The sequence below is a fragment of the Anguilla rostrata genome, chromosome 3, assembly GCF_018555375.3.
Source record: "Anguilla rostrata isolate EN2019 chromosome 3, ASM1855537v3, whole genome shotgun sequence".
NCBI classification, from domain to species: domain Eukaryota; kingdom Metazoa; phylum Chordata; class Actinopteri; order Anguilliformes; family Anguillidae; genus Anguilla; species Anguilla rostrata.
In genome coordinates, this window is record NC_057935.1 from 7110108 (window position 1) to 7136898 (window position 26791).

At 45.5% G+C, this 26791-nt stretch overlaps 1 protein-coding gene across 1 annotated transcript in view; it reads right to left on the reverse strand.

The window, feature by feature from the left end:
- nrxn2b (neurexin 2b) overlaps window positions 1-26791 on the reverse strand; it is a 655074-nt gene that overhangs the window by 557634 nt on the left and 70649 nt on the right. Inside the window, exon 3 of the mRNA XM_064325221.1 lies at window positions 9769-11187. Coding sequence (XP_064181291.1) covers window positions 9769-10492 — 724 coding nt within the window. The 5' untranslated portion in view covers window positions 10493-11187. The remainder of the gene's footprint in view (window positions 1-9768; window positions 11188-26791) is intronic.

Sequence of the window (26791 nt, forward strand, 5' to 3'; positions counted from 1 at the left end):
GAGTTCTCTCAGACTGTGATGTTAAAAAAACATCAGTGTGATCAAAGCTGTATAAATTATTTCATCCTCAGGCAAAGAATGGCAGGTTTTTGACAAAAGACAACCAAGTTTTTTTGTTCCCCGCGATCCAAAATCGATTCAGATTCAACCTGACTGCTGTGTCCTTTCCTAGTCTGCTATGAAACCTGCACACAAATCTGAGCATGCTTTAGCAGTGCGGTTCTCTGTTTCTTAAACAGCATCGTGCATCACGTAGCTAAACAAACACAGTGCTTCAGGTTTGCGAAGAAAACCAAGGAGGAGGAGGACCGCAGTGTTTTCACAGAACACACTGGCTTACATTTCAAACAGAGAGGCTGTATCTTATCTTCACAGGAAGCCTCTGATGTGTCTACAACTGCATATCTGCCTGCTTAGAGAATACATTGACCTATAATTTCAGGTCCTCTGGGACAAACCGTAAAATAAAATTTGATGCTGGCCATGAATTTACCAGGCTAAGGAGGGGGAAAAAAAGTCATGAAAAATAGTACGCTGGCTTTTGATTTCTGAATCAAATTTACTCAGCAGCGTTGTAGGCACAGATTCAGGTCTAACTGACGTGATATTCAGGATTTAGTGGTATATAGGTTGTTCTTTTCAGTAATATGCTATATTGCTATAACCTTGAGCAAACTTACCTACCAGCGATCTTTGTATATATAATATAATTGGGTAGGCATAGGCCTACCCTTATCCTCCTGGCAGAAAAGATTCTTTTTATTTTTTATGATATGTAACAAGGTTCTTTGATGACAAAATCATGTTGAAGTTAAAATATTTTTTAAAATATTCTTTATTTTAATCCTATCGAATGTAGTGTAGCTTTCAGCGTAGTAGAATACATGGTTTTTTAAATATTAAAACCAGAGACTCATGTCCCCTACAGAGGACAAAAATGAATTGGTGGGCACTAGGAGGCTACAAGCAAAGCAGCATTTGATACGGTAGTCAAATCAAATGGTATGAAAAGGGAAGTGCGAAAAGCTAATTAAATGATCCAGTAATCTGCCGTAATCTCTTATTTACTACGATCATATTTTTATTTTTTAATTTATTTTTCTCATTCCAATTACAGAAGATTTCCTCCATTTCTGGTCAATAACAAAAAAAAAAAATAGCTTCAGGCCTTTTTCCAGTTAACTCCATGCAGGCTGAAACCACCAGGATCATGACGTGACTTTTTATGTGACTCTTTCAATGGACGTGAATGGCTCATAAACTTGTCAATTATTTTTCATTTTAGCAGAAGAGAAATAGCTTTTTTTTTCATAAAAGCACCATTTTTATTTTGACTACACTGAATCCTTAACGCGTAGACTGCTCCAGAATCCGCCAAACCAGCCTTGTTAACTTTAACAGAAATAACAGCATTAATAACCGAAAAATTCTGAATTAAAGAATCTACACATTGGGTACGTTAAGTAAAAGTTTTAATAATATTCTTATTTTCCCTTACTTTATTTTTCACATAATGTCAATCGGGACATTGCCCTTCTTCAGATGGGTGAATTTCAAGCAAATTCAAAGTTCTGAACAAAAGTTCTCATTAGCCCATTTAACCTCTAATTACACCGAGAGCGAAATGCTAGACGTTAAAGCACTTATGAAAGCTCCTGGTGCTCGCGGGTATCTGGAGAGAAACCAGAGTCCCGGTCAATTATTAAAAATGGCCTGTGCAGGTGACAGATAATTCATTTCAATTATAACCCCCAGTACTTAAACTATGAAAATGACTGGTTAGTCATAATGGCGGCGAATATGTTATCTGTAAAAGAGTGGGTGAGGGAAATTACTGCAGCACCTAACCGAGAACGAATTATAAGTTTGAGATCTTTTGTCTCCTTTTTACTTCTTTTTTTTTTTTTTGTGCGTTGCAGGAGCCAGACTTAAAATTAATTCCGAAAACTCGCCGTAACATCTGCCGACAACTACATCAAAGCTTTAAGGATTACTAGCCCCTTTTCTTCCAGAGAACAGGCACTTGTAACAAGTAGGAAGATGATGGGGGAATGTTTTGTCATTCCAGGAGCGCTGGACGTGTATCGCAAAAAACGGCATTATAATGGCAATATGGACTCTTATTTGCGATATCGCGCTGCATTGTTTATGGGTAATTGAGTTTCGTATCGCCGCAATCAGACAGAGAGCATGCCTTTGTCTTGAAATGGTACATCCTCATTTCATTTCCTCGCCATTGTGTCTTTGATAGGGGTTTCAGTGTCAGAAGAGCGAGGCTTGGTTCGGAATGAATGCAGCGCCTGCTGTCAATCACAGGTCTGTGACAAAAAAAAAATAATACTTTGATCTCCATAGAAAATACCCTAATTTGTCACTGGTTGCTCCACCCATTTTGGTATTCGTGAAGGCTCATTCAGGATTGTAGGCTGCATTGGATAGAAGAATGCAGCAAATCCAAATATACCACGGGCAAAAAAAAAGATTGCAATCTAAATCTAAAGGTGATGGTACAGCAACCAATTGCATTTTATTTCAGCCATTATATTATTTGAAAAAAAGCAAAAGCATAATCCCCTTGTGTATTCAGTCCAGTTTTTTATTATTTTTTTTTTTTTAAAAAGCAAATAAAAAAGACATGTCGCAAAATGAAAAATGGCATCGTAATACTAAAAACCTGTCATTGGAATTTTTGACCCGAAGGTGGTTTTGCAAGGCGGAACAGCCGACAGATGGACCTTTCCGTCCCGGCGCCGCGCCTCCCTCTCCGCACTGCGAGGGACTAACGACCCCATTTGCATTCGTCGAGCCCGGCAACGGTACACAAAACAAATGAACAATAACAAAAAAAAAAAGAATAATAATAATCTCCTGCCCGCCGGTTCTCCCGCAGCTTTCGAAAGGACGAATAGTTCCTGCGGTCGCACCGCGGTCGCACCGCATTGGTATTCCGTCCTCAGTCGCGGCCAAGAGGCGGGCTCCGCGCGCGCTCTTAAGCAACCCTGCGCCGCCGCGACCTTCTGACTGGGGGGGGGGGGGGGCGGGGATAAGGGACGTGAGCAAGAGAAGAGAACGGCGATGAAAAGGCGATAAGCAAAGACGATGAGAGAAAGAGAGGGAAGAAAACGATGGAGGGCAAGAAACGGACGGGGCGGATGGGCAGAGGGAGCAGTCCTGTCAGAGCAGGGCCCTGACAGCAGTCTTTAAAAAAAAATAATAATAAGAACTAGAAGTCAGGTATAGTGCCAATGTATTCTTTGCCACAAACACACCTAAGTTTTAATATTTAAAGACACTATAAAGGCTAAAGCATATGCACCCTTTCAAAATATTCCTGAAATTCAAACTGCCGTGTCATGTGACATGTGGATCGGTCTTTTAGCGTTCATCAGTCCATTCCATTTGCTGACAGCTGATTATTCGCATCTGAATGTACTAAATGTTCCATCCATATTTTTTGCACAATGCACGGAAGAGAAGAAGCCCATGTATTTTAACTGCAGACACGAACAAGCAGTGGGCGATGTTAAGAGCCGACAGAGAAGCAGGGAAAATTCAAGTAATCACAATATGTGTACTTTCCCTGGTATTTTCTTATGATCGCAAATGGTACTGTAAAATACATAGTTTCAATTCAGACAAAATCTAGTTAGAAAGTTGATTTATTGGGTTGCTGGAGCATCAAACCTTCTCTCCGGTCGTTTTCACATCATTTTGTTTCCTAGAGTCTGGACTGCAGTGCATTTCTCACTGGCATTTTTTTCTCATCATCACCAGTTTGGGTTTTCGCTGCACAAATCCTTCTGAACTGCAGTGGGGTTTTTCACATCGTCAACATTGCGCCCGTTCGCTAACGGTGTGGCTAGCACGTCGCTAATGATGCCGACGCTTCCAACACCTCACTTCCCGGAATCACAGCGAATGAGCTCAGATTGCTTTCTCACCAGCTGTGAGGTCCACTGTAGTTTGTCCCTGATCCTCCACTGTAGTTTCTCCCTTGACCCGACCCGCGGCTAGCTGGTGAAAATGAACTTCAGCCCAGTTTACGGTGAGCCTCTCGTTGGACTAAAGCCGTCACGTCCATCAAATCAACTAAACTTCGAGAGAAAACGTACTCAGCATCAGAAAAAAAAAACCCCCTCAAAATTAGCAATGCGTGTAAACTGCCAGCCACCTCAAACAACTTACAATATAATCATCAGAGAAGCGGTGCATGCAGGCTAATCCATACTCCTGGTGAAAAAAGGAAGACTGAAAAAGCCACCGCGCTGTTGTAATTACTGGTAACCATGGCTACTGCACAATTGTAATTACTGGTAACCATGGCTACTGCACAATTGTAATTACTGGTAACCCACGCACCACTCCAATTAAGCACAATTTTCCCTGCAACCCACCTGTGCCTTTCATGTCTAAGACAGATTTAGAGTCGACCGAATCACACCGTGAACCAAATCAAAAATGTCTCATTCAGATCAAGCTTCTCAAATTCACGAAACAGTCTTGATTGTTACCACACAATAAAGAAACACAACCAGATACCTTTGCCCCTGTCAAATATACAAAGCAAACATGGATGGTACACAAAAACAGAGATGTGCAAATCCCTATCTAGTCTCTAGCAAAACAATACTGGCCTTCAAACAAAAACGAGAGATTATGTGATTACTGTCATTGAGATGTGGGGACATCATCCAATACACCAACAACACTCAGGTCTCAAAAACAAACAAAAAAAAGATAAAATAAAGAACAAAAAAGTTCAGCACAAAGCAGGAAAATCAGGCAATGTGGTAATTTAAAATTGTAGTGCTGTAATTCCTACTCATGAAACCAAAACAAGAGCTCTCTACTGTGTTTCTCTACTGCTCCCCAGCACAGCATGATTGCATTTGCATGAATCTTGTCTGCTCATTTATGAAATGACACGAGCGATATATGTATTGTAGCAGTATATATAATTTTAGCAAAAACAGGTGTTAGCCAAATTTAGGAACTGGCTAATATGGCATTGCTAGTAAGAAAAAAACAATCTCAGTTAAGATAAAAATAGATAAAAAAAGATACCCATTTCTACTTGACATTAACTGCTTGGTATTAAATATAAGGGGCAAATGTGAAGTCAGTGGTACATAATATCCACATTAGCGATGCTACTAGCTGTAGGCCTGCTCATGCCACAGCTTAGAAATAAAGTTGAAAGTGCTAGCATTAGGCCACAGCAATCAACAGCGAACAGCACAAATAAAAGAATCATACTTCGCTGCAGAGTACGAGTTGGCAAATGGACATTTAATGGAGCTCCTTGGATTTTTTTAAGAACATGTAAGGGCCTTTTTTTTAACTATCTAAATAGCAAAGAAACCATTTAGGGCTTGTGCGTTAATACTGAGGGTAGCGCTGAGCTAACAGACAGGGGTCATTAATGTTAATACAGGAAGCCATCACTGTGATGTGGCTAATTCTGGGAGTCAACATAAGTAATAGAAACCTTTCACATACTTGTGTGAGGTTTGTAAAAAGCACACGCTCAGAAACTCATCTTGCAATTTTGTACCTCACTGACCCTTCATTCTCACAGCATAACTGAACTCTAAACCTCGAAAATCTAAAATGCTAAACAATTTCTATACAGCTACAAACACGCTTTGCTTTCTTTCACTCTAATTGCAATTCCAGTGCAACATCTTGCAAGCAACTCGACATTTAATGCAATTTTCATTATATTACATTATATCAAGTGCAGTGTATTCACATGGAAAACCTATCAGCTGTTGCCAACTGTCCAGCAATCACCGGCAATAAAATCCATTCATCAAACCTAATGTGTGTGAACACTATTTTCATCATTTAACAAGAAGCAGTCAAAGCGTTACCAGAAATATTTTCGCATATTTTTGCAGTACAACTGTACAATTCCTTATTAGTTATGGTTTTATTTCTGCTGTACATAAAAATATTGTTTACGTGGGGAGAAAGGTTTTCGCTTTCCTTTGTAGAAATTCTGCATGACGGGGTATGAGTAATAATGTCACAATTCCCTTATTATTTCAGTAGTAGGTCTAATTCCCTCTGAATTAGAAGTTGGAGTAATAGATTTTTGGTATTGACACTCAATTATGGGAGGCACGGTGGTGCAGTGGGTAGCACTGTCACAGCGAGAAGGTCCCGGGTTCGAAACGCGGAGTTTGCGTGTTCTCCACCCTGTCCGTGTGAGTTTCCTCCGGGTACTCCGGTTTCCTCCCACGGCACAAAGACATGCTGTTAAGCTAACTGGAGAACATAAAAACTGAACATCACACAGAAAGGCCCCCACCAGGATTCGAACCCCGGACCTTCTTACTGTTAGGCGACAGTGCTGTAGCACTCACTGCTCCTCAGAGAAATGACTTTTTTCCTGGACAAATGTGTTACAGTTGTATTTGTGTATTACTTTTCTATTTCAGCACATAGCAAGTCGTCAGTGAAGCGTGTGCCGTGATAAGGATGAAAGCACATGAGAAATTGATCGCAGTATTTTCTATGTATTGCAAGTGACAAATTGGCACTCAGCTCAGTAAAACGTATTCATATAATGATGTGTGTATTATTTTGACTTTGACAAGTGTTTTTGATAAGTGTTTTTGAACACATTATTTTATTTTTAAGAAATTTGTGATTTTTTTCCCCAAGCAACTACAAGTACAGTTCATATGTACGTTATATGTGTGTGCACGTATATATATGCATGTGTGCTCATACATGTCATTTGTTGATGTTTGCGCATACACGTGTACATGCCCACTTGTGCATGTGTGTATGTGTGTATGCCTGTTGGTGCATACGTGTATGTGTGCATGCCTGTTGGTGCATACGTGTATGTGTGCATGCCTGTTGGTGCATACGTGTATGTGTGCATGCCTGTTGGTGCATACGTGTATGTGTGCATGCCTGTTGGTGCATACGTGTATGTGTGCCTGCCTGCCTGTCTGCACATGTGTACACGCGTGCGCATGATTGTCAGTATGAATGCACTCTGGGCTGCATAAGCGTTCACAGGAACAAAGCGAAACAGAGGGCACTTCAGGTAAAAATGACTGCTGCTGGAGGAACAATGACACACAGAGACTGAGAGAGAAAAAAAGAAATGCATCAGTAGACAGAGAGAGAGAGAGAGGGAGGGAGAGAGAGAGATAGACAGCGAGAGAGAGAGAGAGAGAGTCAGACAGAGAGGAAAATATACCAGCAGAGTGGGAGTGAGGGAGGAAAAGATGGAGGGAAATATACCAGCAGAGAGAGAGAGAGAGAGGGAGAGAGGGAGGGAGAGGGAAATATACCAGCAGAGATAGAGGGAGAGAGGGAAGGAGATAAATGCGTAGCGTGCTCGACAGCAGTAAATGCAGAAGCAGCAGGTTGCAGAAGGAAAGCGAGACGAGGTCAGGAAGGAACGCTGGGGGAAGGAATTGGATGGAGGGACGGAGGAGAAGGACAGACGGGTCACGGCGGTGAAAAGATGGCTTTTCCCAAAAACAAGATGAGGAGGTCTCGCCGGAGCGAACGCCGGCGCCGCAGCGTAAGGGCGGACCGAGACGCGGGCGAGCTCGTCGGCGGTCCGGACGTTTGACGCGTGCGTCTTAAGTGCCTCTCCGGGAGGCTCTCCTGAAGCACTCAGCGCCTCCGGAGAAAGGCGTCGGAGCACAAATGCACCTTCACAGGTGGGATCGGCGCAGCAGCGACAGAAACCAGAGTCGCTCAGACCACTCCGCTCTGCTTCCTGCCATCCGCTTGTCCTGACCACGGGGCTTCTCCAGCCTGGCTCCCCAGTGGTGAACCGAACTCCCCGTTCCTCTACGAACCACCCTGTCGCTGCCCGTTTTCCACCGTGGTCTGAAGACCAAGCTCTTCAGACTGTACCTTGACAAACTCTAACACTACTCCCACGCAGGGTTACCTCCCAGTCTCGGATCACTGTCTTGTATCCTTGTATTTTGATCTTCATCTAGCACTTTTGTCTTGCACTTGAACTATCATATTTGTGTTGTAGCTCTACCATACCTTGTGCAATCATGCCTCACTTCTAATTTGACTTTCCATAACTTTACAGACTTAGTCTATGCTTACTGCGTGAACTAGACTTGATGCTCATAGCTATGCATAACTCATACAGAATTGTATCTTATCCGATCAGTATTCGGTAGTTGTTCCAATGACCTTCGTATGCACTGATTGTATGTCGCTTTGGATAAAAGTATCTGCCAAATGAAATATAATGTATTGTAATGTCTGTCACTGATTGGCTGGATCCCTCAAGGTCATGGCAGTACCTTTGCTACAACACTAGACGGCGCAAAAATGCTGATGAAAGGTATTCACCTAAATTGTGGTTCTCAATCTTGGTCCTGGGGGACTCCTGTGTATTCTGGTTTTCGTTCCGACCTCTGAATAGTACCAAGCTATTAACTGTTCGTAATTAGACTTTTAATGTCTTGAGGGACTATTTACCCTCTTAAACCACTTTATGCCTGAGGCAGCCATGCATATCATGAAGAAACAATGTCTCATATTCACATTGTGCTAACTGGGCTTTATGGCAAATGATTCCTTTAAAAAGACGCTGCATTTTCCATTTGATTAAACGAAAGACTGACCGGGGATCCTAATTGGCGAAACCATGTGGATGCCTGGTCACTGAAACGAAACCACACGTTTGGCAATGAAGAATTCAAAGACAAAACTAACGACAACGAGCCAAGGCCGCACTGCATTAATAAATTAAAGGAAAAAATCTGAAAGAACTTAAAGCATACTTGTTCGATGGCCTTTATCCAGAGATCAAAAACCTGTAACGAAAACCGGCGTGCACAGGGGAGCGACAGGACCATGGTTGAGAACCACAGATCGAATAATGCTTGTTTTCTACCTCCATTACAAAGAGGCCAAAGTACTGGGAAACCAGCTCTTGTTCAGATGTCTGTTTTTTTCAGCTGTTTGCTGAGGTGAAGACGGACTACAGCAAAAGGAAAGGAGGAAAAAAAGAAAAGAAAAAGAAAAGAAGGAGCGGTTGCGGTGGAACGGCGGCCCTGCGGCGGTCCTGCAGCCGGCGCTTCCTTGTTGGGCCCGTGTAATCTTTCACCAGAGACAAGAGAGCCGGAGGAGCTCTCACTCCATCTGCTCCCGACTAGCCCTCAATCGCCACCAACAACCGTCTCCCAGCTCCCCACACCACCCCCCACCCCCCGCCCACGGCCCCCCAACGCCGCTCTTCTGTCTCTACAGCTTGTTTAGTCCCGGCCCCCCTCTCTCTGTCTTTCAATCTCTCCCCCCTCTTTCTATCTCACTCTCCCTCTCTCCCCATCTCCATCTCCCTCTCCTTCTCCTCCTCTCTCTCTCTATCCTCTCCCCCCTCTCCCATCTCTCTCCCTCCCTCCAATTTTCTCGCCATCTCTCTCTCACTCACCCCCTCCTCCCTCTCCCTCTCTCCCTCTGCCCCCTCTTCTCTGTCTCTCACCTCCTCCTCCCTCTTCTCTCTCTCCCTCTCCCTCCTCTTCCTCTCCCCCCCACCCAACTTCTCTCTCCCTCTCGCTCTCTAGCCCAAAGGAACCAGACAGTCTCATCCACTATTTAAAGCCGAATGTGTCAGACTAAACAAATCCGCGCCTCAGAATAGCCCCAGAAACACCTGCGGCCTGGTGTGCGCCACGCCAGTCCCCTGGCCGGGTGCTGGGGAGGGAGGGAGGGAGGGGGGGGCGGCGGGTTCGAGACCACAGCTAGCCTAGCCGCGGCGGCTCTTACCTTCGCTGCAGTACTTCCCCCGGTAGCGTGTGAGGGTGCAGTCGCACTGCACCTCCCCGTACTGGATGGTGCAGAAGCCGCCGTTGAGGCACGGGTTCTGCCTGGTGCACAGGTACTCCAGGTCGCTCTGAATGCCCTGGCTGTTGAGCAGGGCGGGGGGCGTCTCCCCCACCTTCAGGTTGGCGATCAGGCCCTGGAAGGGCGGCTCGTACTTGACGGTGCTGGAGGTGAGGGCCGAGAGGCGCACGTCCGGCGGGATGCCGCCCACGAAGAGGTCGCTCACCACCGCCATCTCCCGCCGCTTGGACTTGACCTCGGCCACCTTGGCCTCGCTGTCCACCACCAGCATGGTCTCGCGGTAGTTGCGCGTGAGCAGCACCATGTGCCAGCGGTCGTCGTTGACGGCCGTCTCCATGACGAGGCCGGCGGGCTCGGCGCAGTGGATGGCGAAGCGGAGCTGCAGCCGGCCGCCGGCGATCAGCAGCTCCAGGAAGTCGCAGTTGCCGCCGTCGTCCAGGTAGAGCACCAGCGCCTTGCTGACGTTGGTCTTCAGGCTGAAGCTGAGCTCGCCCCCCGAGCCGGCCTCCCACCGCCCGTACCGCGCCCACTGGCCCGGGGCGCCTCCGAACTCCAGCCCCGTCACCGTCGTCACCGCCGCCGCCGCCAGCCCCGCCAGCACCACGGCCCAGAACGGCCGGCTGAGGTACCTCCGCTCCCCGCTCATCTTCCAGACCCAGTCCTGATCCCGAGCCGCTCTGTCCTGTACTCCGGGTTCCGGGATTAATCCACCGCCAGGAAAGAAAACGAGCCTTTCTTTTTTGTCTCCTTTTATCCTCGCCTAAATGAGGAATGCACCTGTCCACGTGTAAGAGGTCCACCGATGATGATGGCGAGATCGAACGATTCTCACAGGACCTAGCTCTAAACCCTTCAAATTCAGATTCAGGCTTTTTTTAAATGTATTTTTCTGTCCTTTATCCTGATTCTCTTCTTAGCCTCTCCATTGGGTGGTGCTCATGAGAAGGAACGGACAGGAAAAGGACTTTTTTCGGTTTCCTGTTTCTCTTGTCTTTCTCTCCCTCGGCCGACTCTTTCGCCCCCGGGGAACAGGGACGCGTACGCCTTCGCCGGTTTGCGCTCGGTGGTTCTGCGCTCCTCCCGGGCAGAGGGGACAGAGGAACAGGGGGGGGAAGGCGGGAGGGGAAGAGACCGCGCTGTGCCAGGCCCGCCAAAGGAAGTGTGTCTCTGAGCTATCTGGTGTCGGGCGGGTGACAGAATAATCGCATGGTTCCCGCTTTCTGGCTGTTTTAAAATGTCAGGCGCTGGCCTCCTTCCAGCAGGTGCCCTGTCCTCTTTTCAGGAGTCCTGCGGCAGGGCCTAAAACGACACCGGCTCTTTCATTCTCCCCGGTCCGGGCCGCTGAAAGACAAAAAAGAAAGAAAGAAAGAGAAAGAAAAGAAAAGACGAATGGTTAAAATCTTTATTACGCACAGGGAGAGAGAGCTGCCATTTCCATCCCCCGCTTTATGCACTCTGGAGAGTTGATGTGACATTCAAAAATATACCCTGGAAATGTCCTTGTCACACTTCAAACGAAGTATACGCAAACATGTATTTTGTGAAAATAAAATATAAGCTAAAATATATACGCTATTCACTTTATATAGAATATACTAAAAAAATGTATATTTTGATGTTTGCTGGAGTGACAAATACAACATTTCTCAAATGTTGTTATACTGTAAGTAGCAGACGTATGTGGTGCAGTGGTTAGAGTACTTGTTGACAGGACTCCAGGGACACTAAGCCACAAATTTCAAACTGTACCCCAAATCTATGGTGGAGCAATGGCTTTGTTGAAGCAATACAATAACCCCATCAGCACGGTTCTGTGTAATACGCTTAGATTTGTTTCCTCTTCTAGCCACCATATTTAAATATACATGTACAGTATGTACACCAATATTATTTAAACATACAGCACAAAACAGATTCTGCGGTTCGTTTATGAAAGAAATAACACGGATCTATGAAAATTTACCTGAAAAGAGAAACGCGTAACTGCATATTGACACGAGAGGTCTGTGCCGCGTATTCATTTTAATTTCCATCTGTCTGACCCGACGCGACGCGACGTTTAAATCTCACTTTAGCCGGACGAGAGGAGGGCGGGATCGATGGCCGGCGCGCCGTCGCTGTCCGTGACCCCGCCGCCCTCTGCTAATCTCTCCCCATTATTCCTGAAGAGAGATTTAATTTTCGCTGCCGAAACCCCGAACGCAATTAAAGCCCACGTTCCTTCGCCCTCCCCGGGACTCGCCCCTCTCTCTCACGCCACCGTACCACTTCCTGCTCCGCAATTACACCTCAAACGCAGGGGAGCGCCCCCCCCCCACACCCCCCCCCCCGTGCGAGGCTCTGCTTTCCCGAGCTAATACTCCTGCTGGATGTGGAGTATAAGAGGAAGAGCCTGTCTGAGGGTGAACACACCGCTTCCTGGCCTGTAACTCCATACGTCTCCCACGTATCAAATCCATTAATGCCGCCGCTTAATTGATGCGTTGCCACTACTTGATTTTTTTTTTTCCTTCTCCCCAAGTTCGTATCTGTTACGTGGTCTGTTCCCTAATGGGGCAACTGCTGTGACACTGCTCACGTGTGCCACTTGTTCACATACAGTACTGCACTCCACTGCAGAAAATAAGCTTACTGGCGAGTTCCCCTTTAGCAAAAATCAAGCCATCGGTACTGTAAACATTTATAAGGTTTCACAGCACTTTGAGACTGAGTATCCAGGTGTAGTTGTACACTCTCAGAAAAAAGGGGTCCTTTGGCTTGTCTCCACAGGGGGAACCCATTTTTGTTCTTTATGGAACCCCCTATGGTGGATATGAAAAAGACTGAAAGCTCCCAGATTGAACCATTCTGCCCAACAAAGAACCCTTGAACTAGACAGGGTTCCTCTGTGGAGACACACAGGAGCCGTTCCCCTGACTGTGTATCACTCTGCGCTGAAGTGCTTCAGCATCTCACAAAGGGCCCTCCTCCAGACCCACTCCACTTTCACTACAAAATCAATACTCGATTCATGAACCCGAACGGCCAAGTGCATGAGCACGTATGTTCCAGGCCTGTCTGAAAACCGGGGGACTTGGTCTGAGCCAGACGGCGCACGCCATCCCCGATCTGGTCATTTCCCCCCCCCCCCCTCCCTGAAACGAGATGACGAATCGCGTCGACAGCCCCCTCCAGATGAGCCCGTTTCGGCCACGCTGCGAGCTGCTCTGCCCGTCGCTCGGGGCGACGCGGACGTGCCCCGCCGGCATGGCCCCGCCTTCGGGCCCCCCGAGTGACAGCTACGCCGCCGCAGCGCTACGCGATTGTGCGCGGAACTGTGGGAAGGGGTCGCGACCCCTGTCGCTTTTCAGTCAGCACGCCTGAAGAATAGAAAAGAAACGGCCATCGTATACTCTGTTCCGCTCCCTGTACGGCTGCTACGGACCCCGGGAATTTCACTCAGGAAGGATTTTCTGACATTAAAAAAAGAAATCCTCCAAACGCAGCATCCAGGTTTTCCCACCTGTTCAGGGATTTTCCCTACACCTTCTTCATTTCGGAGCTATTCAAAGCCATTTCTTTGTTGTTGTTTTTTTTTTGTCTACCCTTAAAAAAAAATGCCATCTGCACAAACTGAAATACATTTCTCTAGGGACGTGTGCATGCGCTCACACACAAACACACACACCCAAACACGCACACACACCCATACACGCACGCACACACACACATACAGGCACACACAAACACACGCACACACAAACACGCACACACAAACACACAAGCACACAAGCACACACAAACACACACACACACACAGCCTCCTTGCAGAGCGAGCCCCATAAATCTTGGCACCGTGAGATGCACAGATCTAGCTCATCTGCAGGCACCCAGTGGCCGCTGTGCTTTAATTAACCTGGGCCTCTTGCAGGGACACTTTTAATATTGTTCAGGTTTTAGACAAAGATAGGGGCAGAGAGAAAGGAGCGAGAGAGAGAGGGGGAGAGAGAGAGAGAGTGGTTAAGAAAGAGAGAGGGGAGGGGGAGAGAGGCAGAGAGATACAGAAACAGAGAGGGGAGGGGACAGAGGAGAGAGATACAGAAACAGAGAGAGGAAGAGAAAGGGAGATAGAGAAAGAAACAGAGCAAAGAGGGAGCAATAAAGAAAGGGAGAGGGAGCTATAGAAAGAGGGAAGAGGGGAGAGATACAGAATGAGAGATGGGATGAGAAGAGATACAGAAACACAGAAGGGGAGATACAGCAAGAGACAGAGTAGAGAGGAAGAGATATAGAACAGAGAGGGAGATACAGAATGAGAGAGGAAGAGAGACAGAAAGAGAGAGCGAGGGGGAGAGAGAGGGAGAGAGATACAGAATGAGAGAGGAGGAGACAGAGGGACAGAGATGCAGAATGAGAAAGGAAGAGAGAGAGAGAGAGCGATACAGAATGAGAGGGGGAGAAAGGGTTGAGGAGAAGAATACAGAGTAAAAATGCAAGAGAATGAGCGAAATGCATGAGGAAAGAAACACAGGAAGCAGAAGAGAGGGAAAGAGGGAAGAGCAAGGGGTTGTGTGGAGGGGTTAGCAAGAAAGAATAAGAAAAGGGGGACTGAGACCAAGCAGTGGGGCTACTTGAGTGTAAGAAAGAGAGAGAAGAATATCCAGCGGCAGGAAGAAAGAGTGAACTTGGACCTTTGCTACTGACAAAGCATCCGCAGAGCACAATGCAGCAAATCGTGTAAAAAAACCTCCACCCTCCATCTGGAGTTTCCAACCACTTTCCAACCATTTTCTTCCGTTTGACTGTGCTCAGTGAAAGCTCTCCTAGGAGGCCTGTCATCTCTCTAATAAGCATCTTCACGGCCAAAACGTTTCAGTCGAACACCATCAGGACTTACTGGAAAAGAAAAGAAGAAAAACACACATGCAGCCGTCCTGCAGGACAGCTCTTTAAGGGAGAGGTCCTGGGCGAGAGATTCTTTAAACTGATCGATAAGCGTAGGGATTCTGGCTGGACGGCTTCCAGCATTCCTATTAATTTCCCAGAATGCCACTGCGCGCGACGACTGATGACAAGTTAATGCATTCGTTCGCAAAGAGGACGAGAGCCGCGGCACTTCGCTCAGTGAAATGAACGCCACCAGGGCTCGGGTACCCCGGTCTGTGCGAAACGTCGATCGATGCAAATGCACCGACCCGACCAAGCTTAAAATGCTGTGGAAATGTTTTTTTTTTTATTGGTATTTTGGAACGATTTAAAGCAAGGGGTCGGTGGAGAAGGGGATCAATCGCCGCCCCATATGCACTTGGGCAGCCTCCCGCTTAAAACTACTCCGGCACTTTATGCTGTAGGTTTATGCAGTAGCTACTAATATTTGTTGTGACACTGGCTAAAATGTATGCTTTTGTCTGTCTCAGTTGAGACCACTAGCTAGGGAGCAAACGAAAGCGCTAACATCACGATAGCTGGCAGCCAACTTAGCTAGCTACTGCACGGTCAGTAGCTAGCAAAATGAACTAAATATTCATATGTAGCTAATCAAGAAAAAAAAAAGCTGAGCAACAGGTACTCTGACACTTATTCTGCTCCACAAACTCCTCCACTGCATCTGTCAGTTTGTCCGCCAGAATTTTAGCTGTAAATGAAATATAGTTTTTGACGGTCGCAAATGCCCTCAAAAATAAGGATACATCTGACGCTGCCTCAAAATCGGCCAAACGATGGGACCTCAGTAGGCGGAATTCTGTGATGCCTATGAATCACAACAGCACTCCTAAATGTAAGTTGCACTTCCTGCCTTAGAAAGCCACTTCCTGTCGTTTTCTTTGTGGAACGGAATGCAGCTCTGGTCTGAACACCAAACAACAAAATGATGTAATTATGACACGCAACCTACAATACTGCACATCCCACACGAATCCATATCCCACACAAACCCATAAGCACACACAAAGAAAAAAAATATGGCTAAAAAAGCCCTTGGTTGTATTTTTTCTCCTTCTTTTTGTCTTGTTCGTCTAGCATTATGTAGTGCCTGTAAAATGGAGAGGGTTCAATCTGTTTTTTTGTTAAATAAAACACTTTGCACTTATAGTTTATCTGTAATGTACTTCTTTAATTCTGACATGCCATTATTCAGTGGTAAGAGTCTCAACCCTTAACCATCTAGATGCGATACATTTCCTGAAATAACTGAAATAATATTTCATAGATAAGTGTTTTTTTTTTTTCTAGAAAGTTATCTGGCATTGCTCCCAAGAAGGCATTCTTATAATCTTTGTAAAAATTATTTTCTTTTTTTTTTTAAGTAGAGAAGAAAAACAATAAAAATGAGTAGATCGTCCGACCAGCTTTCCTGTTCCCCTTAAACACTGGCATGTATCTCCCTTGGAAAAAATCCATATCAGTCGACCTCTTTTATGTATCACAGAAGATAATCTGCCAAATGGCTAAATGTAATTATAAAAGCAGACGTGAATGTCAGGGAACTAGAATGATTCAGTTTCTCATGAGCTACACAGTACTACACACTCAGCTTATCACACACTCTTAGACGGCAGGATAAACAGCTGTAAATTATGTATAAATGTAGATGTAGAAGTAGATTGAAACCAAACTAAAACGTTACCTTCTGCAAGTATTGCCAATATAAGTGAACTGCAAAGAATTAACCAACTGATTGACCAATCATAGCATCATATCTCAGTCCGTCTTGATCATCATCTTCAGGATAAAGATAAAAGACGAGACAGACCTATTACCTATGACTCATATTTACACTGTTTTCTACAGATAATCAATTTAATGCACTCATGTTGAATGCCAAATTAGCCAGGGCTACACTGAACACACGGACCGGTCAGACTTCCCCTGGGGGTGGGAGGGGCTAGCAAAGGGGAGGGGAGGGGGGGCTGATTTTGAAGAAGGCACAGTGCACCTCCCACAGCAAAGGTAATCCAGCCAATCAAGACAGGCGGACTAAACAGGGTGTCGGGGGGGTTGGGGGGCGAAGAGACAGATGAGCTGCAGCAAAGGCGGAGGCCAGCAGGAGAGAAAACACAGAAGGCGACAGAGAAGGAGAGCAAGGAACAGAGAGTGAGAGAGAGAAAGAGAGAGGGAAAGCATAGAAGGCAATAAAGAGAAAGCAAGAGAGTGAGAGGGATAGAGAGAGAAACAGAGAGACAGTAACAGAGAAAAACAGAGAGACAGTAACAGAGAGAGAGACAGAAACAGAGAGAGAGAGACAGAGGTAATAGAGTGAGAGACAGATAGAGAGACAGTAACAGAAAGAGAGAGAGAGAAACAGAGAGAGAGGCTGGTAAGGCAATGCAGATGGAGTGAGCAGTCGAGCAGGTCTCAGCAGCATCACATCAGTGACACTGACTGAGGGGAGAACAGTCTGCAGCCCAACCCCCCCCCCCCCCCCCGCTCCCATTACCTCAGCGCGGAGGCCATTACGCCACTGTGGCCCGGACTCGCCGCGCCGCAGCTCAGCCTGTCAATCACCGGCGGCAACGGAGACAAAACGTCTGACGCGAGACCATCGGCTGGCTAACGCCGCCTTTCCCACGCATCCTGAACGCGACGCGCGCGGGACGACACCCCAACTCCCTTCACACGCGCCCGCGGGGCACGGCGTCTCCCCGCCAACGCAGTGGTCCCACGGTCGCCGCGGGAGACCGAAGCGAGGCCCCCGTCAAGGCCTGTTTTTGGGCAGGCCGAAGAAAAGGAAGCAAACAAAAAAACAAAACAAAAAAAACAAAAAACACCAAGAACTGCTCTCTGGAAAGCAGAAGGCGCCATATGGGATTCTGCACTTTTTAAATGGCTGGGAAGTTCTGGCTGGAGCTCCTGTGCATTACGATGAAAATAGAATCCGGTAGGAAGAGAAGGAGCGGTGGGCAACGGCTGAGCGATGGAGGCGATGATCCAGATCCGGGCAAAACAAAAGCTGTAACCAGCGCTGATGGGTGCACAGCACTGCAGTGCTCCCGCGATTATGCACGTGACCTCTTCCTATCATTGGGTACCGCCTTTGTGTTATTTCTGTTTCGTTTTAGATTTTTTACTTCTGTTTTAGTTCTCTGTCCTCTATTTTCTTATTACAATTCTTAATTAGTCTTACTCTTTTCATGTTTTGCAAATCTGAATGAAAAGTATATATAAAGGCATTCATTCATTAATTCATGTATTTATTAATTCATTCATTCATTCATTCATTCATTCTCATTCGTTCATTATTCGTTCATTCATTCATGTATTCATTCGTGTATTCATTCATTCATTCATTCATGTATTTATTCATTAATTTCTTGTGTGGGTAGGTAAAACTAGATGGTACACATGAACGTTTAAGATTCTGAGATTCTGAACAATTATTCACAGCAATGTGACCTCTTGGGCAGTTATAACGTTTTCACCGAAACTGAAAGAAATAAGAGACGTTCAGAATAAATACAATACTCCCACCTTATCATTTTTTGTAAATCTCCCGCTCAAATGTGTCGGATTATGTTTATTTGGAACATTTCTTGACTTATGGGGGGGGGGGGGTGTTTTATTCTCAGCAACACTTAAAAAGGCTGAACTAAAACAGTGTGCGTGCCAAACCTTCTTCTGAAAACACAGCGAGTCAATGAAGACAAAAGCGAAGAAGTGAAGGTTACTTTCTGAGCACATCAAACTCTTGCAAGTCTTCCCCCTTCTGATTCCGGGGTGTTCTCGCGCATCTTTTATGAGCTTTATTTGGATGTTAACACGGATTGCTTCTTACACCTCCGCTTCCACTGCGGAACTTTCTTTTTTAACGGAGCATGCCTGAATGCTCCCGGTGACATTGAGCCGGAGAATCTCTCCACTTCTCAGTCTTTCATCTCTGCCACCATCAGAACGATTTTAATTAATTGATGGGGAAAGATAGTCTCACAGCACGCCCATACGTGGGGAAAGGTGCGGAGCAAAAAAAATAAAATCAGTTCAAAAAGAAAAAAAAAAAAAAAAAGAGCACAGTTCTCTTCCCCTTGTATTTAGCTTGGCTTATTTCCACACACACACACACACACACACACACACACACACACACACACACACACACACACACACACACAACACAACAAAAACACACACAACACACAACAACACAGAACACACCCCCATACCACACACACCACACACACACACACACACACACACACACACACACACACAGGACAATGTTTCAATCAGGAAGGAGCACGTCCTGAATAGAAATTAAAGCCCACAAGGCAAAATGCGTGGCACATTCAGACACAGTCATGATTCCCTCTTAGGAATGTTTATGTATTGCTTATGAATGTGTTATGTACCGCATCTGAAGGAGTTAAGTAGCCCTTATGAAGGACCATTAAAAAATGGAACCATGGCTAAGCAATCTAATGCTGTCTCTGTGCGATGGTCTTAATGACAAGAGACTACAGAGAGGAAAGATCTATTTTCTTTTGGCAAAATTTAAAAAATGTAAATACACCCACTCAGTTTCTTGTGCTCTAGATGGGCTGAATGGCCTGTTCTTGTCACAATGTTCTTATGTTCTAGATGGGCCGAATGGCCTGTTCTTCTCGTTATGTTCTTAAGTTCTAGATGGGATTAATGGCCTATTCTTGTTGTTGAGTTCTTATGTTCTGGTATGGACTGAATGGCCTACTCTTGTCATTATGTTCTTCCATTCTAGCTGCACCGAATGGCCTGTTCTTGTCATTATGCTCTTACATTCTAGATGGGCTGAATGGCCTGTTCTTGTCATTGCGAGTTCCTTATGCTCTTGTGTTATAACACGACAGAAGGCAGAAGAAAGTGCCCGCACGCCAGCGCTTCCCGACGGCAGTCAGCTCTGCTGTGAGACAAGCAAATGGCCAATGCGCCATCAGAGCGCCGTGCAACATCACCGCCCGCACCAAATTAAACCACTTACTGGGAGCTGCCTGTGAGTGCGCGGGCACTTAAAAAAACATTACCACCGCAATGAGAGTCGACAATTCTCCACAATGTTCATCTCTACCTATGACTCTCAATATAAAAGTTCACAGGTTTTTTTTTTTTTTTTTTGTATGGGTCCTGGTAGGTTTTGTCCAGTGAATGAAAGCTTGATAAGTTTTCCATGGTTAATGGGAATCGCCTCCTTAAAGTGTCAGTTCACCCAAAAATACATGTTAATATAATCATTTACCAATACATATAGTCAGTAAGGTAAAATATTCCAAAGAGATTTTTGTGAATTTTAGTAAATCTTTCCACGTGAACTTGTATTTACCAGCAGCTCACATCTTTCGCATCACTGACAGAAGATAATGGGATTCCAGACCCACAGGTAGCATGCCTTACAATCGCTCGCCAAAATTACCTCCCAGTAATACTGCTCAAGTCATTCAGCCATACATGTGGTTTTGGCATCCTTCCTGATATAGCTTATAACTTTTTCCAGATGTAAAGCACATAGTTTCAAATATTTTACAAAAAAAAAGATTTGAGGTAGTGTGATCTAAACTGACAGTAATCTCCATTCCACACATTTTTCTAAGCTACTTTTGAAATATCACCCATCAGTGCAGATGTTCAAATTTCCACTAAACCACAGGGACTTTATTAGTTACCGTAACAGAGTTTCCTACAATAGTGTTGGTATTGGGTGACTTACCACTTTAATTTGTCATTCGGAGGGAAACAGACAAAATTGCAGCGGGAGGTCAGTTTGAATTCTGTCCACGCTTCTGGAGATAAGCAGGAGCGAATGAGAGGCTGGAGGCTTAGCGGCTGCCCATCACCATGATTTCAAGAAGCACTGACATATCTTTTACCCAGGATCCCACATTCTGCTTTGTAAATGAGATCATTAACTGTCACCGATCGATAACGCATCATTTTATATTGATCTTTCTTCAAAAAAAATAAATAAGTAAATGCTTCAAGCAGGAAACTGGGGGTGTGCAATGCCCTGATGTAAAAAGTGCTCACACACACACACACACACACGCACAGGGACTGCAAGGGGAAAGAGAAAGCGAGGCCATTCAAATCAAATTGTCTGCTGTAAATGACACTCGATTACCATCTTAAATATACTGTCAGAAAGCAATTTGTGTCACACATGCCAGGGGCTGGAAATTTGCATCTTATTATGGGCCGGGCTATCATTTAGGATCGCGCTTTTTCACTTTCCATTTGCCTTCCCCCGCCTCACGCACCTGCTTAAAGGTGTAGTTTGTGCCTTTACAAGATTGCCTGGGCTGAGGTGAAGAGGGGAATGAGAATCTCATACGCTGAAGGTGCGAGCGAGCGGGGCAGGCCACACACACACGAGTGCTCCTCACCTCAGCCCTCTTCACCGGCACTGGCACCCATATCCCCACTCCCCAATTTTTAGCGAAAGGGAAGAACAAAAAATGAGATATAAATTATTCGAAAAAGGGGCACGGGGAATTGGCCTGTCTGTAGGTAGAAGATTAGAGGGGGAAAGCTAATAACACAAAGCCAAGGCCTTCTGTGTGTCTTTACTGTGCTATCCAGAAAAGTCTAAGTGTTCAATGACAGTGTGTCCCGTGCTGTCGTGGCTTCCAAACCACGCGCTCCACACAACGGATTCACAGGCTTTATGTATACTTTATCACCGGGTGCAATAAAGGTTATGTTTTCGCTAGGGCTGGGCGGTGTGTACCGCGACGATAATTATCGAACGCAATAACGAACACTGCCACTCGTGTGTATTGCCTTTCTTTCTTCAGTTTTATTTTTTTTCCTTTAATTATACCTAATGCGGTAGTAAACAAACAGAATTCGGAGGCTGTGTGAAGTGCTTATGGGAAAAGCATCACTACCGATATCTATTGGGTGTTGATAAGAGAGCCAATCAGCGAGCTCGTACAGCTCCCATGTGATTGTGTGATGCATTTTTGTCACTCGCAAGACCTAAATTTTCACGTCCCCTCAGAAAGCCCATTCCGATAAGATCCGAGCTGCTTCCTGAAGTGGGCTCTTCCTCTTTGGACACCTCAAGTCTCCATGTCTTTTAATTAGGTGGCATATTATCACGTATTGAGCCAACCATTTTCCCTGGTTATACAGTATGACGTCGTCTCTGTTAACCACAGCATGACGTATTCCCTGGTAACCAGCTTCCCTGGATACGCAGCATGACGTAATCCCTGGTTACGCAGCATGACGTGATCCCTGGTTACGCAGCATGACGTAATCCCTGGTTACGTAGCATGACGTAATCCCTGGTTACGCCATGTGACGTCTTCCCTGGCAACCACCTCCCCCCATTACGCTGTGTGACGTATTCCCTGGTTACACAGTGTGTGACGTCATCCCCGGTAACCGCCTTCCCCGGTTACGCTGTGTGACGCGCTCGACAACAGATGGCTTTTCCGCGAGGACACCAGCGGCACGCTGAGACACTATGAGCTCTGTGCTTTCCCTGCCCTTCCTCCTGAAATGCTGATTAGCAATAATAGGAATCGCAGTGTAATTCCATGCTCAATTGAGCCGGCCCAAACTCAAAGGAATTCTACACCGGCTGCCCTCATCCTTGATCCGCCATCTTGCTAATGAGAGATTTCATGCTTTCCGCATCCTTTGCTTTGAACTTCAACCGCTCGCTGACTCCTGATTGACACCCCACAGCCCACTGCCTCTCATCATCCGGTCCTTTAAGGACTGGAGAAATGCACCTACTCTCTTGTTCCACACCAATTTGCAGTGCCGCGAGCAGCCATACCTTGGCAGCCACAACAAAAAAAATAATTTCAAAGGGAACAACAAAAATAGTGAAGAGAAACAAACCGGAGAATAAAATAGGGGTTGGCATTACACTTTATAAAAATTTTTTAAAAAAAGATTTATTTGTACCGCTTTAGAAAGTCCATAAAATGGTCTAAACACAGTGGTTTGCGATTGTCGGTGTAACACAAAGGCCTTCTGCGTTTTCTTCCTTCTCTGGCACAAAAAAGACAAACAGGCTCTTTGACTCCAGCAAACACGCTCAAAAATAGTCCGAGCCCAATCGCATCGGAGTCTGAGGCGTCATTGTGTTATCGCATAACGTTGCGTTACTCACTGTGCAGCCTATCCAAGTTTGGAGATTAAACAAATACAGGCAGACACACTGCTGCAAGGGCAACAGAGAAGGACTGACAAGGACTAGTGTTCTCTTCTCTGCCGGCCCAGCCGTTGACTTTGACAGTTACAGCAAATATGATTACGGGCAAAGCAAGCGCAAGTTCTTCAAGCTGGAGACGAGCATCATTTTGTCAGACTCGCGCCCTGAAAATCTCTACCGACCTCTCATTACCTGCCAGTTTGTTTCTTTTTGCGTTTTACTTTCCGTTAAGGGAGAAAAACTGCGCACGGGCACCTTTTCAAATTTATGGCAGTTATTGGCTGTTTTTGGCAGTTCCCAAATAACTGCTCAAGACGGAATTCACTCATTACGGACCACACCATTGCCGACTCGTATTGAGGCTCTTTGACAGATTCGATCTTATGGGTTTAACTTCTCATGCTATCAGTTACACAGGACAATTTTCAGTTTAGCTACAGTATATATATATATATATATATAGCTAATGGAGTCACAGAGTCCTTCACTGTAAAATATTAAGTGTTAAATCAACTCTTGCAAAATACATAGGGTCCCAGTTGGACTCAAATGCTCTCTGTTAAGAGCAGAATTAGCGCTGGACATTTTAATGCGTTTCAGCTCCCTATGCCAGAGTCCCGCGTGTGGACTTCAGCTGTACTTTCTAATGCAATTGCAGGACACCCTAAGACACAACAACATTAAAATTTCACCAGCCCTGATCCACTCAAGATGTCTTAAGTGGTAGCCGACATCTCAGTCTGCCACAACCAATGATATGTGGCGTCTGATGATCGTAGCAGTCAGAGCAGGCACCTGCATACCCTGGAGATATGCCCTAAATCCCTGCCCATATATACAGACGGTGCACTAGTAATAACTGTCAAACGGGGTTTCACTGAGCACACAGAGGATACCGCCATTCTATCTCTCTTCAGTAATGCAGGGTCGTTTCCCTGCACACAGCGAAGTGCCAGAAATCAACAGCGTCTCGAAAAAAGAGAGCATTTGCACCTGCGTTACATTTACCCACCATCCAGAGAACTGCAGCGGAACGGTTCCCCCTTTCAGAATAAATTCACATGCAGTCTTTTCAAGACAGCAAGACCGGTACCTGGAGACGGTGATCAGAGCACACGCTCCAGCCTCACCTCTCTGTCCAGCATCCTCTCGCCAGCTGCTTGTCCCACTTCTGGGCTCCCAGCAGGCAGACCTCATGACCCTGGCTCTCTCCTAGTCCACCCCCCCCTCCCCCACCCCCCCCCTCTGCCCCCCTTCCCGCCTGCATGGTGGAGTGACCTACCCCGGTCAGTCAGAAAAGGCGGACAAACTGTCCATTTCCCAGAAAACGACAGAGAGCTCGCGTTTTCAAACTACATCTCAATTAATGATTCTTTTTTTTATTTTTTTTATATATAATTTCCTCATTTTGTTTCAGGGCTTGAGTCATGCGTGATGACAGCAGAACACATTTAATCGCACCGTTGCTCATCTCTGACTCTGCTGGGGTTTGCTTACCACGTGAAATACAGCCCGCTAAGTGGCTCTGGCTTGGCATTTTCGCGTCTGCCAAATGCCTAAATGGCAAATTACAAATTATAGTCTGTGGTTGATGAATATGATACAGGCTGCTATTGTCCAATTTTCAGTCTTTTACCACCGGGATGCAGATGCTGACCATGGATGTGCAGCAAAGTAATCATAAAGCCTTGGCCGCTGCAATGGCTGTTTATGCTAAAAATGTGTTAGCACGTTGGCACACATTTTGCAGCCATAGGTATAAACAACATCTGAGTTTATGTTTTGCTTTATTGCTCTTGTTCATTGTGAATGCCCACTTTTTTTTTTTTGCTTGTTACATTAGTGCTCCAATAAATTCCTTTAGTTGAGGATTAGAGGCTAATTTAACGGAGATGTATTTGTATCGATCGGGAGAAGACAACAGCTACTGCGTATCTGTGCAGAAAGACTGCACCCAAATTGCTGAATCATAACTTTTAGTTTTTCAGCCACCCCTCCAGTTCTTAGAAATGAGGAACGATAAAAATACTTGACAATAAAAACTGACGGCTTTCCAAAATCCATTCATTTCTGCATTCCCTTTCATCTCAAATCTCACTCCAAAAGAAGATCTAATTTCATCAGGCTGGCCTTGTCATCCTACAGAGTTCTTTTGTGGAATCAGCCCAGTAGCAATTCACAGTGATTCTGTTAAAATGATACACACACACCCCAACGCAATCAGCACATTCTGCACAAAACTATATATATATATATTAAACTAGGCATGAAAGCAGGAAGAGCCGAATTTGCTGGATGTAGCTACAGCTTGCAATACGCAGCTGTATTGCATAAGTTGGTGGTGTTCATTCCAAATAAAGCAGGTCAGGGAAGCTTTGCAGATATATAAATATATCTATATATATATATATATACATACTGTATGCACATCAGAAAACACATCACACATACTTCCCATATAATGTATAATGTATAAGTAGCTTGGTGTATTGCATGTTTCTTATGAACTAGTAAGCAAACCAAAAATGAAATAATGCAATTCTTGAAAAAAAAAAAAAAGACTAAACAAAAACATCTCCAAGAGCTGTTCAGCTCCCGCTCGTACTGGTAGTGCACCCACATAATAACGCTGAGGTCTAGCAGCCTGCCCCGAGTGCTCTGGGAGCATGTTACTTCTAAAATGCATTATCTCTGCTGACTGAACCAGCCGTTGCTGAATCATTATGCTCTGTACGCCTTGCTGTACGCTACGCGACTTTCAATATCCTGATATCGCAGCGCGTCCGACATTCAATGACCATCTCGAAAAAATCGGCGGCGCTTCCATCCCAGGCTCGCTCGCGCCGCACCCATGGTAACAGGCTACGGTCGCCGGCGGTAACACACACACACACACCACACAAGCCATGCCTGAAGACGCAGGCGATAAAATCAAATCGGTTTGATATTCTCTCAGGAGCCGCAGACTGGCGTGAGACTGGATGGCGATCGAGTCTCTGACGGTCTCACGTTAAGCAGCCTTCGGGGGCGGGCACTATCAGAGATCACAGGGAAAGCCGGGGGATTTTCTTAGGACTTTGTAAACCGAAAAGTCACGACTAAATATCCTGTAATGGTACGCGAGGCATTAATTCATTCGATCGCAAGTCTGCCTTTGTTTTCAGGGAAATCTCAGCCATTCAAAAACGCGGTGTCTCTGTTATATCGATTTTAATTAAGGCCAATGAAACATATAGCACTAAAGTGGCGTTTGGGTTTTTAATAATGGATCTCACAGAATCTCCGAAGAGTACTTGATTGGCAGGGTTTCAATACAGGGGGATTTTTTTTTTTTTTTTTTTAAACGAACCTCCAGTTGCCTCGTCCTTCACTGTGGTGCGTGTCTCTCTGTTCTCAGTGACATGCGGGACAGTACTTGAGTTCACATCTTAATGTGCGCGTTGTACGCGTTCCTCTGCTCAGTCTGCCAGGTTAACTCCTGGGGAGAGGTTAATGTGCCAATCTCTCCTCTAGCATTTTGCTGCAGTGCTTTTGGGAAGTTAAGTTTAAGTCTGGAGCTGCCGGCCGTCAAGCTTTTTTTTTTATTTTTTAAACCGTGTCTGGTGACTTTCCGCCACCAGCGCCTCTCTAGAACGCAGCACAGTAGTTTTACATTTGATTGAAGCCGCCAGTTGTGTGGCGGTGTGTTATAGGAGGTCACCCGATACTCACATGTCTCACTACTCCTTCAAGCTCATTGCCTTCCGTGAGTGGGCAAACCGGGTGCATTTTACGCCACCACAATTATTAATTCAATGGCCAGTTTCCTTAGCCGACCAGGCATAATATGGGCCA